Source organism: Oncorhynchus mykiss, chromosome 18, assembly GCF_013265735.2.
Source record: "Oncorhynchus mykiss isolate Arlee chromosome 18, USDA_OmykA_1.1, whole genome shotgun sequence".
In the NCBI taxonomy this organism is placed as follows: domain Eukaryota; kingdom Metazoa; phylum Chordata; class Actinopteri; order Salmoniformes; family Salmonidae; genus Oncorhynchus; species Oncorhynchus mykiss.
The window spans coordinates 22,680,443-22,700,203 of NC_048582.1; the positions used below are offsets into that span (position 1 = coordinate 22,680,443).

The window sequence follows — 19,761 nt, forward strand, 5'->3', positions numbered from 1 at the left end:
CATTGAGTGTGCATAGAGCCTGAGCAATAATGTCAGTGCAAAAACAAGGGGGGCAAATGCAAATACTCCGGTGCTCAGCCCTCCGTTTCCTGTAGTCCATGCTCAGCTCCTTTGTCTTGCTGACGTTGAGGGAGAGGTTGTCCTGGCACCACACTGCCAGGTCTCTGACCTCCTCCCTGTAAGCTGTCTCATCATCGTCAGTGATCAGGCCTACCACGGTCCGCCGTGTCATCGGCTAACTTAATGATGGTGTTTGAGTCGAACGTGGGCACGCAGACATGGGTGAACAGGGAGTAGAGGAGACTAAGCTGGCGCCCCTGTGTTGAGGTTCAGCACGGCGGATGTGTCAGAATGTCCAGGGTCCAGTTGCAGAGGGAGGTGTTTAGTCCCAGGGTCCTCATCTTAGTGATGAGCTTGGAGGACACTATGGTGTTGAACACTGAGCTGTAGTCAATGAACAGCATTCTCACGTAGGTGTTCCTTTTGTCCAGGTGTGAAAGAGCAGTGTGGAGTGCAATAGAGATTGCTTTAACTGTGGATCTGTGACATACAGGTGTAAATTTGGAATCATTCCTTTATCTATTTTTTTATTTGCCAGAAAGGCCTGTCATTAATTATATAAAACAAGAAGCCGAACTTTAAAGTACATAAAGACTGTTTTAAATGAAAATGTCCTTGGCTGAATTGGCCAGCGTAAATGCAAGACAATGGGCACAGCATCAGTGGTGTGGCAACTGTACAATAGCACATAGCAGCTACAGTAATGATGTATTTTACAGTAAAATATATTATAGGAAATATATCAGTCAATGTATGTTGGTACTGTAATCTGATATTTCCTGCATCAACCTTAGTGCCTCGTAACAAATATAGCACTATTTATTATCTGGTGTAGAGGGTGAATTAGCCTTGCCCACAATATTCAGGTGGTTGAGTCGCGCCGTCACCTTGGCACCAAGTCTATTGGTCTGAGACTTCAGAAACATCTCCAGCTGCTGCTCTCTTGACTCCCTGTGGAAGTTATGAGTCAAAGTTAAAGACATATTAATAATCATACCTGTTGTTCTTGGTTTTGAAATCTTCCATTAAATAAAAAAGAGATCTGTTTTAGATTAGAAAGAATCACAAAGTGTGTGTGTGTGTGTGTGTGTGTGTGTGTGTGTGAGAGAGATAGTAGTTGATGCTAACACCAGATGCTGAGTGGGAGGGAAAGGAACAGTGTTGTGTTCACCTGGAGGTGTTTACTGTACTGACAGGCATCATCTGGGGAGTTTTACAGGGACTCGGGGAACTAGTGGAGGAGAAGCAAAATGAGCTGTTGTTATCTCCACTTTAATCTAACCTTTATCTAACATCCTCTTTTACAATCCCAACCTGGCCACAAGGGGGCAGTAGTACAGCAGCATCATTATAATTCTGTATCTCTTGACTAATTTTGCATCATGCTGATATAACGTCATTATTTTAGCCAAATTAGAAGAGATCATTTGATTATAATATGATTTTTGACAAATCCAATTACTAACAATTAGCATGCCACACCATCAATAGAAGTACAGAGATAACGACAAACCAAACATGAAGGAATAAACAGAAAATGGTGTGCGTGACATAAATGCTAATTTAAGTTATTGATTGATGACAATTGGCAAGGACTCAAGGGAAGACACACTGATTGAGTTGTAGGCTAAATTAAATGCCAGTATTCCTCATAGGGATTAGAGGTTAATTTAGTGGAAACACAGATGCATGATGCTCCTAGTCCTGCAGTGTATGTGTGTGTGTGTATGTGTGTGTGTGTGTGTGTGTGTGTGTGTGTGTGTGTGTGTGTGTGTGAACAGTATACCTGCTGTCATCTTTAAAGCTGTCGTCTTTCAGCTGTCTGGGAGTGGAAGGTACATTCTCTGGCAGGGGAAACTCTGCTCGGATCATCTCGGGTGTGAGAGATACTCCCGTGCTTTCAGACCTGGTAAAACACATCAGTCACACAAACCTCTGAAATGGATTCCTGTTACTTTCAGTCCCCCTGCCTGTCAGTGTGTGTTAGTGCTTACGGTCCATCCAGTAGCTCCTCTGTCATATCTTCTGGAAGGCCATTCAGAGCTGTGGGCGCCATGGTGGGCAGAATGTCACTGTTGAAGGGGTCAGACCTGGTGGAACACACGGTTAGGTGATAGACTCGGAGGTCATTAAAGGACTGGTACATTAACTGACTCAATGACTCAACTCTATTATATCAACTGTATTTATAAAAGGTAACACAATTTCAGCCCATGTTGTACAGCTGAGTATAAACATACAGGCTAACATCCTGTTGATGTTTGCAATATCTTCACGTCAGATGACTAGGCAGCCCTATGGTTTGTTGTAGAGGCCTACTTTAACTGATAGGCAACATTTCACTTGGACTTGTTTGGACACTACTTCAACAAAGCAGAGGATACAGCGCTGGCTCTTAGTAACCCTGGTGCTGGAATGGATTCCAGAAAGGAGTCTGCACCATGGCCATAGATCTTAGACAAGGGAACAGAGTGCCGGTCCCCCCTCACCCTGTAAATATGAAGTAAATCACTGTGTTTCCATTCATAAGTCTGTCTGTGAGACTTGCACTGGTCTGGGCCTGTAGCTAACGTGCTACAGCTTAGCCTTAGCCATTCTGGAGGCAGATCTGGAGGCAGAGAAGAAGCACGCAAGAACATCCTTGGAAGAAGTGGACACGCACAAACACACTGAGCCAGCTGGTGGAAGTTTGTGGATGACAGCGTACTTCCTAAGGAGCAAAAGGGTTTTCCACGTTCGTCAAGTCAAAATGCTCTGAGGAAGGGTAGGAGGTTTTTTAAGTGCAACTTACTGGTTGCGTGCAGGGCCTTCATTGAAGCTCTATGCAATCAATGGAAAATCTGCATATAATAGCAAAACAATCCTAACTAACTATCTCCCACAGGAGACGGCTGAGGGGAGAACGGCTCATTATAATGGCTGGAATGGAGTAAATGGAATGGCATCAAATGCCTGGAAACCATGTGTTTGATGTATTTGATACCATTCCACTCATTCTATTCCTGTAATTCCCACGAGCCCGTCCTCCCCAATTAAGGTGTCACCAACCTCCTGTGCTATCTACCTACCCATAGCATCCCAGTACCATGAAACCTCGGCTGTGGGCTGGTCAAACAAGATGATCAAACAAGATAAGCTCATTAATAAAAAAAGTGTTCAGTTGTGTGTGAAGAACAACAGTCTATACGTTGCACTGTTTGCTCAAGAATACATAGTATAGATGAGTTAGTACATCATGATCCATTAAGACACTGTCACTTTAGCGGTCGCTTTACGCAGCTGTATGTGTGGTGTGAGCCCTGTAAAGCTGTGCTACTGGATCCTTACATGCGCGGGGCCCAGCTACTGGTGAGTGTGGGACTGTTGGACAGAGAGGCCAGGGCAGCCGATGGGAACTTCTTCCAGGTCATCACGCCTCGGATCACATCCTGCAATTTGATCAGGATAAAGAATTGTGTAATTGTTGTAAAAACGACTTTGGCTTTAGTCTCAATTACCACAAATGTCCACATTGTGTGAAAAATCAAGGTATTATATTCTATTCTATTATTTTTTATTCTATTTTAATTCTATAGAAATGCAATGCTAGTACACAAAAATGTGAGAGTTTTTGCTTAATAACTCCTTTTGATATGAGAGACCTACTGTTCGGTCTAAAAATGTATTCTGAGTGCTGGGGGTGTGCATTCCAAACACAGAGGGCTTTGGGATGGTGTACCGGGGCAGTGTACACAGGTGGTACTCCAGATCACACTCTAGGTAGAGGGGGTCTGCTTTGAAGGCATGGAGACCGGGGGGCTGGGTTCTACAGAGCAGAACAAAGTCCAACAAGGAACACGAACAGTATAAATTATCAATGCAAAATTATTCACAATTATCGATATTCTCAGGCCCGGTGAAGGATTCCACTATTGACAAGAGGAACAGCTGTTGTGGGAATCATCAGGACAGAGATTCCAACAAAACATTTCCAACACTATGCATGATAGTAACACCAATCATTACGACTACATATGATATGCATGATGAACACATTTATTTATACAGCAGTGGAGGCTGGTGGGAGGAGCTATAGGAGGACGGGGTTGTTGTGATGGCTGGAATGAAATAGAATAATTGGAACAGAGTCAAATGTGGTTTCCATATGTTTGATGTGTTTCATACCGTTCCATTTATTCAATTTCAGCCATTACAATGGGCCCGTCCTCCTATAGCGCCTCCCACCAGCCTCCAGTGATATACTGTAAATAAATAAATAGATGTGTTCTATCCTATTCTGTGTTATTCCCTTACAAAGATTCTGAGGGGGTGAGCGTAGGGAGGCTTCAGCAGGGCGCTGGGGGCCGTGAAGCTCAGACTGGGACACTCATCCTCCTCGCCCTCTGGCTCGGCCACTGCACACCCCGAGGGAGAACGGATCACCCTGGGCAACAGTTCATCCTGAAAGACAGGGACACAACCACGTAAGCAACCAGTGCATTAGGAGACTGAAACAGGAGAGACGACCTGAACTTGTTCAATACCAAACACACATTTTTGTTTTCCGTTACAAAATGTTTTTCTACAGTGTTCCCTAATGAATATGACCCAGCAGAGAAAAAAATAAAAAAAGATTTATCAGTCTTGTATAACAGCCATGCTGGCAAGATTAGAGATACACCATAAAAATCATATCAATGAGATGGGGCCAATCTATTAGAAACTCTAGTTCTGCAATTGCAAAAATCCTACTTGACGTTGTCCTAAAGTAAGATCAGATCTGACAGTTGTAGGATGTTCCTGTAATAAGTATTGTTGTGGTAAAGAGTTTGCTATGGAGAGCTGCCCGCAAATGAGTAAGTGTTTGTATGATGGGAGCTAAGTGGGGACCATGAGCTCTGGAGAAGGGTGATTAATGGTTGTCTTGTCATGGTCTTGTCAAACATGGGAAACTATAGGAACATTAAAAAAAATAATGGTTTGATTACATAAACAACGAGGTTATTGCTGTATCAGTTTGAGCAAATACACACACGCTATTGGATGTCAGAGGAGCAGAGCAGATCCTAGTCTCTGACAGTGACACCATTAAGTAATCAATCAAACCATTCAGAGTTCTCAGGGTTATTGCTGCTTCACATCATTGTTTATGTTATATCACTTGTACATCGTCTCGTAAAAGGCTTAAAGGATTGACTGTGATTTATTTCCTTTGTATAAATGGATCTGTGTATTACACACCACCTACGTAAGCGTCCCACAGTGTTGGTGGTGAGTCTCTTGGCTCACCTGTGCCCCAGTGCATAGCGTCCTGGGCTGGGATGGGGGGGAATGTAGCTAGCGGCAGCCTCAAAGGCCGAAACAGGCTGGTACCCCATTAACTTGTAGTGCTGGGGAACCTTGAGAAACAACACACGTAATGGGACACAAGTGAGCACGTTACTGTACAATTTCTAAGCAAAATCCCTGTCATCATCAGCAGGTACGTTTACATGAGTGACTGATAGGCAAACATAGCTCGTTGTTAGTGCTACAATGTACAAGCAACATCAACAATTCTTTATTTAGGCAAAGACCTCTTATGTAACCGTACCTTCAGGTTGAAGAATGGTGTGTGTCATTTGACCAGGACCTCAGTAGGCCTAACAGGGACGGCACCCCATGCATTGGGAGCCTGGGCATACAGTACAAGGCCAACACTACGTTATGGTCATTTTCACTAAATCATTTCAATGAATACAAGCTACTGGGCAAATCAAATCAGTGTCCCTTCTTTTCAAGTAGTCCACGCAAGAACAAGATGGCTTTTTATCAAAGTGCACTGCATTTACCAGTTGATCAGACTGGTTAGGAAGAGAGAAGATGTGAAGATGTGAATGATGTGATGTGGATGTGAATGTGAAAGGAATCACGTTGTCTGGTGAGATCTTCGGGGGATGAAGGGGCTCCTCCTCAACTGAAAACAGAAAAATGCATGCATCTTGCTTGCTTCCAACATCAAAATGACTTGGGGGTTCACATCATTTGAAAATAGATTTTTATTTTATTTTGGCACAACAAATGCGTGTGCTGCATCGTTCAGGTATGTATTTTGATCATATGCCTGTGTCAAATAGAGAACACGTTTGCCCTGTGGGGTCTCAACAGTGCAATACCTCTTACTCCTGTGGACAGGCGCTTCAAGCTTTGAGTCAGCTGCCTCAACGAGACCAGTCTGTTGTTCACACGACATTGAATCACCACCTGAAACACATGGTGCACTCACTTAGAGGTCGTGTTGTTTCAAAAGGTTATGCATGTTTGTGAGTAAACCCGCTTCCTGCTGTATGACATCTGTTACGGTACATGTTTCTTGCTCAAATAGAGAATGATATAAATACAAAACCCAAAAATGTTTTCAAGTATGCATTGGGCTAAATTTGATATTAAAGAGAACCAGGACTTGGACATTGTCAGCTTTCCAACTGCCTATGAGATATTGTATAACATACTGGTTTTACAGTTTGTCATTTGGTTGAATGTAGGCTACATCATTAACTATAGCTTACCTTAGGAATTTGCATCCCAGACATATGACAGGGACTACTACATGGCTTAAGATCGTTATCATAGAGAGTATACACACCGCCTCACAGGGCTTGTGGTTTGTGAGTGAAACCGTTGTGTTGAGTGGGCTGGGATGAGGCACTCGATGCCTATAGGGCCTAATCTAAGGCCAATGGAGTGAAAGAGAGAGGGCTAAGTACTGTACCTTGCTTGCTGCTGGAAGAGCCTCAGAGCTCTCTGCCTGATCTCCAGATGACTGCTGGTTTTGATTGTGAAAAAGAAAATGGATGAAAGCAGCTCTCATGCTCAAGGGGGAAAAAGCAATATGCATTCCATTTGAAGCCATTTTAGAGGCAAACAGGTCAGTTTTGACTTCAACATGGTACCTGGCCTGTGTTCCTATGCTTCCTGGCTGATGTTTTGGTAGAGAGCTTAGGTTGGCCTCTAGCAAAGTCCTTCTCCTTCCTCACCTCTCCTTTTCTAACCTGGAATTAAGACGGGCGTTCGTCATGTTCAGAATATGAGCAAGTGTGACTAACAGGGATCAATCCCGGGAGAATGCATTAGCCCACTAAGCCAAAGCCTAGGCGTTTGCTAGGGGAGCCATTGCAACTCTTCAAGTCTCAGGTAAGGTTACTGATCATCACACTAGCATGGTCAGTAAACTACCCCTGTTACACAAACGTATGAAACAGATGAGGACAAGGCATAGGGAAGAGGTGTAAAGGAAGTTTTGGTTCCTGGCATGAGCTCCAGATTCCAGAGAAGACACATGAAAGGAGTTTATCCAATCACCAAGTGGAGTGATTGTTCTCTCTAAAAACAATGGTGGCCTGTAAAGAACAGAGTAAATACAGACAATAAACAGAGAGAGGGGAGAGGAAGTGCTGTTAAGTGTCCTGGGAGAGATCTGTCACCTGTTCCCCTTTAGAAGAAACAGCAATAGCAGTAGCTCTCCCTGACATTACAGCGTCATGTTGCGTATCTAATTTAAAGTCACTATGGTTGGCTTCATACATTTACTGGCCGTTCTCAATCAAACTCAAATACAGTTGCACAGCCTGACTTCAAACCAAATCAAATCAAATTGTATTTGCCACATGATCCGAATACAGCAGTGAAATGCTTACTTACAATCCCTTAACCAGCAATGCAGTTCTAAGAAAAATAACTTAATACACTACACATACAAAAGTATGTGGACACCCCTTCAAATGAGTGGATTTGTCTATTTCAGCCCCACCCGTTGCTGACAGTTGTACAAAATTGAGCACACAGCCATGCAATCTCCATAGCGAAACATTGTCAGTAGAATGGCTTTCCTGAAGACCTGAGTGACTTTCGACGTGGCACCATCATAGGAGGCCACCTTTCCAACAAGTCAGTTCGTCAAATTTCTGGCCTGCTAGAGCTGCCCCAGTCAACTGTAAGTTCTGTTTTTGTGAAGTGGAAACGTCAAGGAGCAACAACAACTCAGCCATGAAGTGGTAGACCACACAGAACGGGACTGCAGGGTGCTGAAGCGCGTAGCGTGGTAAACACTCACTACCGAGTTCCAAACTGCCTGGAAGCAACGTCATCACAATAACTGTTCATTGGGAGCTTCATGAACTGGGTTTCCATGGTCGAGCAGCCGCACACAAGCCGAAGATCAACATGCGCAATGCAAAGAGCCAGCTGGAGTGGTGTAAAGCTTGCCGCCATTGGAGGAGGAGTAATGGTCTGGGGCTGTTTTTCATGGTTCGGGCTAGGCCCCTTAGTTCCAGTGAAAGGAAATGTTAACGCTACAACATACAATGACATTCTAGATGATTCTGTGCTTCAAACTTTGTGGGAACAGTTTGGGGAAGGCCCTTTCCTGATTCAGCATGACAATGCCCCCGCACATAAAGTGAGGTCCATACAGAAATGGTTTGTTGAGATCGGTGTGGAAGAACTTGACTGGTCTGCACAGAGCCCTAACCTCAACGCCATCCAACACCTTTGACTTGAATTGGAATGCCGACTGCAAGCCAGGCCTAATCGCACAACATCAGTGCCCGACCTCACTAATGCTCTTGCGGCTGAATGGAAGCAGGTCCCTGCAGCAATGGAGTGGAGGCTGTTATAGCAGCACAGGGGGGACCAACTCCACATCAATGCCATGATTTTGGAATGAGATGTTCGACGAGCAGGTGTCCACATACTTTTGGTCATGTTGTGTATATGTAACAGTATAACTTTAAACCGTCCCCTCGCCCTGTCTCCATTCATCATCCTTGATTGGAGTCCACCTGTGGTTAATTCAATTGATTGGACATGATTTGGAAAGGCACACACCTGTCTATATAAGGTCTCACAGTTGACAGTGCATGTCAGAGCAAAAACCAAGCCATGAGGTCGAAGGAATTGTCCGTAAAGCTCAGAGACAGGATCGTTGCGAGCCACAGATCTGGGGAAGAGTACCACAAAATGTCTGCACCATTGAAGGTCCCCAAGAACACAGTTGTGTCCATCATTCTTAAATGGAAGAAGTTTGGAACCACCAAGACTCTTCCTAGAGCTGGCCTCCAGGCAATACTGAACAATCATTGAAGAGGGGCCTTGGTCAGGGAGGTGATTGAGGGAATGGAGCAAAGTACAGCGAGACCCTTGATGAAAACCTCAGACATTGGCGAAGGTTCACCTTCCAAGAGGACAACGAGCCTAAGCACACAGCCAAGAAAACGCAGGAGTGGCTTCGGGACAAGTCTCTGAATGTCGATGCGTGGCCCAGCCAGAACCCGGACTTGAACCTGATTGACCATCTCTGGAGAGACCTGAAAATAGCTGTGCAGCAACGTTCCTTATCCAACCTGACATAGCTTGAGAGGATCGGCAGAGAATAATGGGAGAAACTGCCCAAATACAGGTGTGCCACGCTTGTAACGTCATACCCAAGAAAAATCGAGACTGTAATCGCTGCCAAAGATGCTTCAACAAAGTACTGAGTAAAGGGTCTGAATACTTACATAAATGTGATGTTTTTTTATTTTTCTACAATTGCAAAAAAAAATCTCAACCTGTTTTTGCTTTGTCATTATGGGGTATTGTGTGTAGATTGAAGAAGAAAACAAATCTATACATTTTAGAATAAGGCTGTAATGTAACTAAATGTGGAAAAAGTCAAGGGGTCTGAATACCTTACGAATTCACTGTTTATGATTATTAATGTGAGTAAATTATGGTTCCTCACCATCTGAAATAATTGGCTCTCTCCACCTGGATGTCCTGTCGCACCCTGGTCTCAAAGAATGCCTCCTTCATCTGTCTTGTCTGGATGCCCAGCTTAGGTTGGGCCATCATGACTGAATTGTAAAATATATATATATATATACACTGCTCTAAAAAATAAAGGGAACACTTAAACAACACAATGTAACTCCAAGTCAATCACACTTCTGTGAAATCAAACTGTCCACTTAGGAAGCAACACTGATTGACAATAAATTTCACATGCTGTTGTGCAAATGGAATAGACAACAGGTGGAAATTATAGGCAATTAGCAAGACACCCCCAATAAAGGAGTGGTTCTGCAGGTGGTGACCACAGACCACTTCTCAGTTCCTATGCTTCCTGGCTGATGTTTTGGTCACTTTTGAATGCTGGCGGTGCTTTTACTCTAGTGGTAGCATGAGTGAACAACCCACACAAGTGGCTCAGGTAGTGTAGCTCATCCAGGATGGCACATCAATGCGAGCTGTGGCAAGAAGGTTTGCTGTGTCTGTCAGCGTAGTGTCCAGAGCATGGAGGCGCTACCAGGAGACAGGCCAGTACATCAGGAGACGTAGAGGAGGCCGTAGGAGGGCAACAACCCAGCAGCAGGACCGCTACCTCCGCCTTTGTGCAAGGAGGAGCAGGAGGAGCACTGCCAGAGCCCTGCAAAATTACCTCCAGCAGGCCACAAATGTGCATGTGTCTGCTCAAACGGTCAGAAACCGACTCCATGATGGTGGTATGAGGGCCCGACGTCCATAGGTGGGGGTTGTGCTTACAGCCCAACACAGTGCAGGACGTTTGGCATTTGCCAGAGAACACCAAGATTGGCAGATTCGCCACTGTGCTCTTCACAGATGAAAGCAGGTTCACACTGAGCACATGTGACAGACGTGACAGAGTCTGGAGACGCCGTGAAGAACGTTCTGCTGCCTGCAACATCCTCCAGCATGACCGGTTTGGCGGTGGGTCAGTCATGGTGTGGGGTGGCATTTCTTGGGGGGCCGTGCTCGCCAGAGGTAGCCTGACTGCCATTAGGTACCGAGATGAGATCCTCAGACCCCTTGTGAGACCATATGCTGGTGCGGTTGGCCCTGGGTTCCTCCTAATGCAAGACAATGCTAGACCTCATGTGGCTGGAGTGTGTCAGCAGTTCCTGCAAGAGGAAGGCATTGATGCTATGGACTGGCCCGCCCGTTCCCCAGACCTGAATCCAATTGAGCACATCTGGGACATCATGTCTCGCTCCATCCACCAACGCCACGTTGCACCACAGACTGTCCAGGAGCATGCCAAGGCGTTGTAGGGAGGTCATACAGGCACGTGGAGGCCACACACACTACTGAGCCTCATTTTGACTTGTTTTAAGGACATTACATCAAAGTTGGATCAGCCTGTAGTGTGGTTTTCCACTTTAATTTTGAGTGTGACCCCAAATCCAGACCTCCATGGGTTGATAAATTTGATTTCCATTGATCATTTTTGTGTGATGTTGTTGTCAGCACATTCAACTATGTAAAGAAAAAAGTATTTAATAAGAATATTTCATTCATTCAGATCTAGGATGAATTATTTTAGTGTTCCCTTTATTTTTTTTGAGCAGTGTATATACACACAGTTGAAGTTTACATACACCTTAGCCAAATACATTTAAACTATTTTTTTCACAATTCCTGACATTTAATCCCAGGAAAAATTCCTGTTTTAGGTCAGTTAGGATCACCACTTTATTTTAAGAATGTGAAATGTCGGAATAATAGTAGAGAGAATTATTTATTTAAGCTTTTATTTCTTTCATCATATCCCAAGTGGGTCAGAAGTTTACATACACTCAATTAGTATTTGGTAGCATTGCCTTTAAATTGTTTAACTTGGGTCAAATGTTTCAGGTAGCCTTTCACAAGCGTCCCACAATAAGTTGGGTGAATTTTGGCCCATTCCTCCTGACAGAGCTGGCGTAACTGAGTCAGGTTTGTAGGCCTCCTTGCTTGCACACGCTTTTCAGTTCTGCCCACAAATTTTCTATAGGATTGAGGTCAGGGCTTTGTGATGGCCAGTCCAATACCTTGACTTTGTTGTCCTTAAGCCATTTTGACACAACTTTGGAAGTATGCGGGCCATTGTCCATTTGGAAGACCCATTTGCGACCAAGCATTAACTTCTCGACTGATGTCTTGAGATGTTGCTTCAATATATCCACAATTTTCCTCCCTCATGATGCCATCTATTTTGTGAAGTGCACCAGTCCCTCCTGCAGCAAAGCACCCCCACAACATGATGCTGCCACCCCCATGCTTCACGGTTGGGATGGTGTTCTTCAGCTTAAAAGCATCCCCCTTTTTCCTCCAAACATAACGATGGTCATTATGACCAAACAGTTCTATTTTGTTTCATCAGACCAGAGGACATTTCTCCAAAACATACAATCTTTGTCCCATGTGCAGTTGCAAACCGTAGTCTGGTTCTTTTATGGCGGTTTTGGACTAGTGGCTTTTTCCTTGCTGAGCGGCCTTTCAGGTTATGTCGACATAGGACTCGTTTTACTGTGGATATAGATACTTTTGTTCCTGTTTCCTCCAGCATCTTCACAAGGTCATTTGCTGTTGTTCTGGGATTGGTTTGCACTTTTCGCACCAAAGTACATTAATCTCTAGGAGACAGAAAGCGTCTCCTTCCTGAGCGGTATGACAGCTGCGTGGTCCCGTGGTGTTTATACTTGCGTACTATTGTTTGTACAGATGAATGTGGTACCTTCAGACATTTGGAAATTGCTCCCAAGGATGGACCAGACTTGTGGCGGTCTACAATTTATTTTCTGAGGTCTTGGCTGATTTCTTTTGATTTTCCCATGATGTCAAGCAAAGAGGCACTGAGTTTGAAGGTAGGCCTTGAAATACATCCACAGGTACACCTCCAATTGACTCAAATGATGTCAATTAGCCTATCAGAAGCTTCTAAAGCCATGACATCATTTTCTGAAATTTTCCAAGCTGTTTAAAGGCACAGTCAGCTTAGTGTATGTAAACTTCTGAGCCACTGGAATTGTGATACAGTGAATTATAAGTGAAATAATCTGTCTGCAAACAATTGTTGGAAAAATTACTTGTGTCATGCACAAAGTAAATGTCCTAACAGACTTGCCAAAACTATAGTTTGTTAACAAGAAATGTGTGGTATGGTTGAAAAACGAGTTTTAATGACTCCAACCTAAGTGTATGTAAACTTCCGACTTCAACTGTATATCTGTAACTTAGTAACAGCAAATACAGTCTGCAGCAGACCCAAATGGCAATGAATTAAGCATTCCAGACTTTGAATAATCTGAGTTAGCTTTCAGTCATACTAGCAAACAAGTCATCCGACAAACCCGGTTTCTCCCCTCTTTACATTAAGTGAATAGTGAATGACACTCCTTCATCTCTTAGAGAAAATCTCATGTATGTTGATTACTGGTGTGAAAGTTGATTACTGGTGTAAAACTTGTCCAGGTACCTTCCCTCAGGTCTTTAGAGCTCAGTTTATCAGTCCGTTGTATCAGTATCTTGACCACTCCAGCAGGGGCGGACACATCAACTGCTGTCTTCAGGCTCAGCTTCGCATCACTCTCTCTTCTCTCCCTTACAGTCTATTGAAATCATACAATACCAATCACACACCAGATATGTTCCTATTCGTATGATTACCTCATTATCTACGTCATTGTATAGTCTGCTAAATGAACTGGAGTGAGTTTCTGGAAAGCCCTGTCACTAACATTGTCCTTTATTTCTAGGATGACTCTTCTCTCTGTGCAGCTGGGTTTTCAAGATAAATAAGGTGTGATGTCAGCTAGAAGACTTTCTGGAAACGCACCCCTGGTACAGCAGGGGTTAAATGGTTGCAGTACCTTTGACTTTTCAGGTGTCCGCATTGACCTCTGCTTGGTTTGGGTCAGAGGTGTCTCAAGGAGATAGGTGGAGGCCCTCGACTGTCAACAAACAAAACTTATTTTGCATATCCCACGTCTTTCTCCTGTTGACTGGGTCAGAAACAACACCAATAAATGTATGTAGCACATTTCCTGCAGTCAAATGACCAAATTACCCTGTAGTGGCTTCATCTGTGGAATGTTACTCATATATTTTTTTGTAATTTCATAATTAATAAACGTTTTTTTATTTTTTAAATGCTGAAAAGCCGATGTTTCTATGTCAAACGGTTTTGTGATATTTCAGTAATATTGGGACGCAAACTGAAAATGTAATACATTTTAACGCTATATCTGACATGGTGCAGGTGTCTTCTTTTTTTAAGCCCATAACCATGTATGTGAGGTGTAAACTTATGTTTCACAGTCAATTTGTTTAAGAATACCAAGAAACAGTCTGTGTGACCATGATTTAGCCCACTGCAGTAAAATGTCAATAATAGTTTGTTTCCATCACTCTAGGCCAAGGGCCCAAACCTAATGCTAACGGAGTAAAAGAGAGAGGGCTAAGTACTGTACCTTGGGGACTGCCTGCTGGAAGACCTCCAGAGCTCAACATAGCTATAAGTTGACTAACAACTTACCAGGCTTTATCTGCAATTAATAACTGAATTGTGTACTTAGCTAATAATTTGACTTTGATACTGCCATTGGGGCTGTTGGCATTGTATGAGTAGATATATCCTATCAATATTTGCTAAACAAAATAAACAATAATCTTCAAAATAGTATCAGTGTAGATGAAGGGGAGGAGACAGGTTAAAGAAGGATTTTGAAGCCTTGAGACAATTTAGACATGAATTATATATGTGTGCCATTCGGAGGATGAATGGGCAAGACAAAAGATGTAAGTGCCTTTGTATGGTAGTAGGTGCCAGGCGCACGGGTTTGAGGGTGTCAAGAACTACAACGTTACTGGATTTTCTAGCTTGACAGTTTCCTGTGTGTATCAAGAATAGTCCACCACCCAAAGGACATCCAGTCAGCTTCAAATCAAATCAAATTGACATAACTGTGGGAAGCATTGGACTCAACGTGGGCCAGCATCCCTGTGGAACGCTTTTGACACCTTGTAGTCCATGTCCAGATGAATTGAGGCTGTTCTGAGGGCAAAAGAGGGTGCAACTCAACCCGCCAATTCTTCAATTAACTCATTCATATCTTATCTTCGTATCTTTTATTGCGAGTCCAGGGAGAAGTAAACATGGGAATATTTGATCCGAAGCACACACATTGAATGGATTGGATACCGATGCATTTTGATATGACTGCAGTTCCCTTGCTTGATAAATCATTAACTCCTCTTAGTCATAACACAGGGGAGTAAAACTCGTCCACTGTCAGTGATGGAGTGCACCCATTTTCTCATGGGAACTGAATCAAAAATAATATTTTATATACAGACTAGAAACAAGAATAACCTGTTTATCTTTATAAGTGACCGTGCGTGGTTTTGAGTCTGTAGCCCAGGACTTAAACAAAGAAGTTAGCCATGAACAGAAATCAATTAAACAAAAGGATATCATCATAACTAGAATCGTGCAGAAGAACCATATATGTGCATTTTCAAGAAATGTAGATAAACATGATACATCATTATAAAAAAATTGTAAAAAATTTGGGGGGGGGGGGTTTATTCAAGTATCTATCAACTATAAAATCCCTAATGTGTTATATGCACACTTAGAAACAGAGAAACATTTGATTATATGAAAATGGAACAGTATGCACTTGTATGGTTCTTCTCTGCAAGAGTTCATTTTTTATCTCTCTAAATGTTTGTACAATTTCTATTTTCAAAGTTTGCAGACAGAGAGTGTCAGAACAGTACATGTGCTGCACTTATGTGCATAGCACTCGTTCTAGGAAATGTGCGTAAGCATTGTTTACACAAGGATATTGTAACCACTTAACAATCACATATTTTCCATTCTTATCAGTAAAGAAATATATTTGGCTCAGTGCATCAATTGACGGAACTCACAATGACACAAAATAACAAGCAATAACGTGACACAAAGCAAGAAAACAGGAACTTTGCTGACCATATATCAAATATGTACATAATTGTAACTATGACCTGGTAAAAATGGCATAATTCAATATAGTGTTTGATGAACTAACCTTTAACATTTCAAAATGGTTCTGGCATACCTAAGTGTCAGGTGGGGCGAGGAGGACCCGCTGAGGGTGCAGACATAGGGTTTGGGGTTGAACTGGGAGATGACCACCTGTAGAGTGACCTGGGACGTGTCATACTGGAACGGTCTGAATGTGACGGTCACCTCCACCTTCCCATTGGCTGGAATCACTCCTAGAATCAAACACAAACAAACGATTATACCGGTCTTGACAAACTCAGAATTTTGACCAATAATGCATTTTTGAAAGGAAAATATTGCATAGGCCTACCTAAACTCAACACTTCGAACCCCTCAAACCACGGAAAACCTAGAGATAGGCTTTCAGATCTCTCTACCTAGTACTAGGCTATTTGCGTAACCCAGGAAATCCAGCATCACTCATTGTCTGGAAAGCATCACCATCAATGCCAGGGACAAAACAGCACAGTTCCCCCTGTTCTAGATGCACCGAGTCCCTGACTGCTTTATGTCAATGTGGCTGTTGCAGACCATGAGCATCTTTCCACAGTAATTCAGACACAAGACATGATGGTGGTGTTGAGGAATCACAGGTCAGGGCTAGGTAATGAGCTAACAATATTACATAAGTTCATAGAGGTTAGTCTGGCTGTCAGCAACAACAACAAAAAAAACGATTATGTGGTTCAAAGTTGAAACTAATCACCTCAATTAACTAACACCAAAACATAGCCGGAACCTTTTTGTGAACCAGAAATGATCCTACCGTCAAATACTTCTAAATAAATTGATACACATCTGGCAATGAGACTCGTGGGCTTAATACATTAATCACAGAATATATACCAACTGTAGATAGAATAATACAGGTGTTATCCTCACTGTCTGTCTGACTGAGCTGTTAAGATGTTGTTGCTATCTCGTTCTAACATAATGGTGTTATTACCACTTTATTCAGTGGCCTAATGTAAAGTGCTACCAAGTCTGTTGATTGGAGTTACCTGACAGGGGCTGGACAGAGAAGGCCTTGTGTGGCTGGATGATGTACACCTGGAACTCAAAGTCAATGGGACAGCTGCAGCTCAGAGGGATCACATGGTTGACACTGGAAGGTCAAAGACGAGTCAAAGGTCAAAGATAACAAGCATAGATATCGCACTGCCCCAGAAAGGGCAACAGCCTACATGTTCTTTGTGACCTACAATGTAAAGCTAAATCAAATTCAGTCGGCCACTCAGTTCAAAAGACAATCATTTTTATCAAGAGATAAAAAATATCCTACGAAAAAAATCTGTAAAATGTAAACAATTATTATATCTCTAGGGCTCTACAAATGTTTATATTCTGATATTTGTGAAGTATTCTCTTTCCAAGCGTATTGTTTTAACTGAATATTGTTGAATATGCAAGACAAATACTACTGACCCTAGCATATACCCCAGCATATGGCTTATTTAGAGAACTACGATTAGCTATCTACCTGTGCAAATGGACTCTAATATATTGACTGCTCACCGCATCATTAGTGTCAACAGAGATTATTAAAAACAAACGTTTATGATCCGTTACATGACCATAATAACACACTGAGTTTATTCCACAAACAAGCCTTTGTTGCCACTCATCATGTTTATCTGGCAGGCTAATTCAGAAACTGGTGCACTTAGCAAACACTTAGCAGACTAGGCTGTAGCTGTTGCCTATCCCTTACGGAAGAAACACATGAATTTCACATGTAAACACATGCAAGACGAAACCTTCTAGCAGTACCCTGGTCCCAGATCAGTTTGCAATGGAGTGACAATGACCTTAGTTGGCAAGACAGCACAAACAGATCTGGGACCAAGCTTACCTTGCAGCAACTATGGAGAGAAACGTTGACAACAAACAACATCTAATGCATAAACACAGCAAATTCCTATTTTGATTGACAATTGAATAGATTAGAAGTAGAAGTTGAAGACATCACTGTCAGGCATGACAGCAAGCGAACTTGATTAGAAACTAACATAGCACTGGATCCCAACCTTGCAATGAACCCGAATACAGTCATAGAAGTAGCGCCATTCATCAGGACAGAAGTGTACTTTCACTGTGTAGGACAGTCCGGGGATGCTGTACAGAATATCAAAATGGAGGAATTAAGCATCAACGCTAACACTCATACGAATCGAAGATTATAGACGGAATGCATAACATGACATCAAATAGTAATAAACAAATACCTGTTTTAAATATTTTGTTTTGAAATGCTTTGTTTGGGTTGGGATAATGTGAATGTTGATCACTTCAGATGATATGTTGATAAGCTTCTGAGGAAGATTACAACAAAGATGAATTAGATGATGCCTTGTATAAGAATGTACTGGTAGATGAAGTGCATATAACTGCACAATTGTATATAAAAAGTCAGTGCTTTGTCTTTTGTTCTCTTGGAACAGTCAACACATTGCTGAAGCTCATTGCTTCACTCACCAAGCTCCTCTGATAATCCTTCCCCAGTTTAAACCCACTGAAGTGAAGTGCTGAGGGTTCTGCTTGGATTGCACTGTTGCTCTTGAGTTTGGTATAGGTTTCTGGAAGGTATAAGTATAATATAAATGAGATATATGTATTCACCATCTGCTTAGTCCCATGTGGCTCAATTGGTAGAGCATGGTGCTTGCAATGCCAGGGTTGTGGGTTTTATTCCCATGGGGGACCAGTACAAAAAAAAGTATGAAAACGTATGCACTCACTACTGCAAGTCGCTCCGGATAAGAACATCTGCTAAATGACTAAAATGGAAATATAAGAAACCAAAATGCCTGAGGAGCCACACACTGTATAATGTAGGCTATGGTAACTCAGATAGCAGCATGAGCATACTAGCCCAAGCACTCTACTACAATAAACATATTCTTCTTGACTGAATATAGCCTGTCAAACATATGACTGAGATGTATCAAATCGTTCAAGTGTAAGGGTCCTACGGGTCTCTAGTAGGTGATGAGGGACATCAGAGGGACTTCTTTTTCTGTCCTCCACCAATTGGCACAGGGGCCGAGGGTGTCTTCTTCCTTTGACTGTCTGTGAATGTCTCTGATGCAGTGTGTGCCACTTCCATCACTTCCATCACTTCTCCATTTAAAACAGTGCTGAAGAAGATCGCAAACAATATCACACATCACATCACATCAGATATGTAAATGCTTGCATTTCAAAGATGCAATGTTGTCCATATTATAATGAGAAGAACCAAATGACACAAAGCTAGCAAGCCAACGTTGTGCATGTGCAGCTACAGTGGTTGACACTGGAAAGCAAGCAAACTAGCTAGGGACGGGTTAGCAAGAGAGAGTGGAAGCTAGCACAACATAGAGGAGCAGCTAGCAAAGAGGAACAGCTAGCTACTATAACGTTAGATTGTTATCAAACTACATGACACCCGTGCGTCTTTCTGGATATATTAGTCTGTAAACAGTTTTTGTAGGTTCGATTTGGTAGCTCATAAACAACACAAGTTTTTATTCGTTGCATCATGTCGGTGCTTTTCAAGGTTAAAAACGGCCCGTACCTGTTGTTTCACCTACAAAACATCCACCAAACACTCTCGTCGCCATAGTAATGCTTCCGTGGGACGTGGTTAGTACAAGCAAAGAGTTTCTAAACCCAGAGGCGCAACATCGCCAGACTTCTGGGAACGCTTGCAAAACAGACCCAGCATATAAAACCGGGTTTGGGGGTTTGAGAATTGAATGAGAGAAGCGAAAAATTATTCTTTAGTGGTTAATTTATCTAAAGGCACAACCTAGATTCGAGCCAATGTATTAAGCAGTTGAACATGGTATTACTACAACCTCGTGAAAGTGAAAACAACGTCATATTGAAGG

The 19,761-nt window shown here is 42.6% G+C and overlaps 1 protein-coding gene and 1 long non-coding RNA gene across 2 annotated transcripts; both read right to left on the reverse strand.

Moving 5' to 3' along the window:
- Positions 1-214: 214 nt before the first annotated feature.
- On the reverse strand, positions 215-9,906 carry LOC110497099. Its single transcript, XM_036951424.1, has 9 exons — positions 9,826-9,906; positions 6,972-7,070; positions 6,202-6,282; positions 4,354-4,500; positions 3,388-3,488; positions 2,055-2,150; positions 1,847-1,966; positions 1,232-1,291; positions 215-1,011 (listed from the first exon to the last, which is right to left on the reverse strand). Exons 1-9 carry the CDS (start codon positions 9,904-9,906, stop codon positions 876-878), a joined length of 921 nt encoding a protein of 306 aa, XP_036807319.1. The 3' UTR covers positions 215-875.
- A 4,953-nt stretch (positions 9,907-14,859) lies between these two features.
- LOC110495828 lies at positions 14,860-19,678 on the reverse strand. Its single transcript, XR_002469478.2, has 7 exons — positions 19,446-19,678; positions 18,862-19,026; positions 18,365-18,465; positions 18,115-18,201; positions 17,917-18,004; positions 16,891-16,994; positions 14,860-16,101 (listed from the first exon to the last, which is right to left on the reverse strand). It is a non-coding gene; the product is annotated as an uncharacterized LOC110495828 (long non-coding RNA).
- Positions 19,679-19,761: the final 83 nt, after the last annotated feature.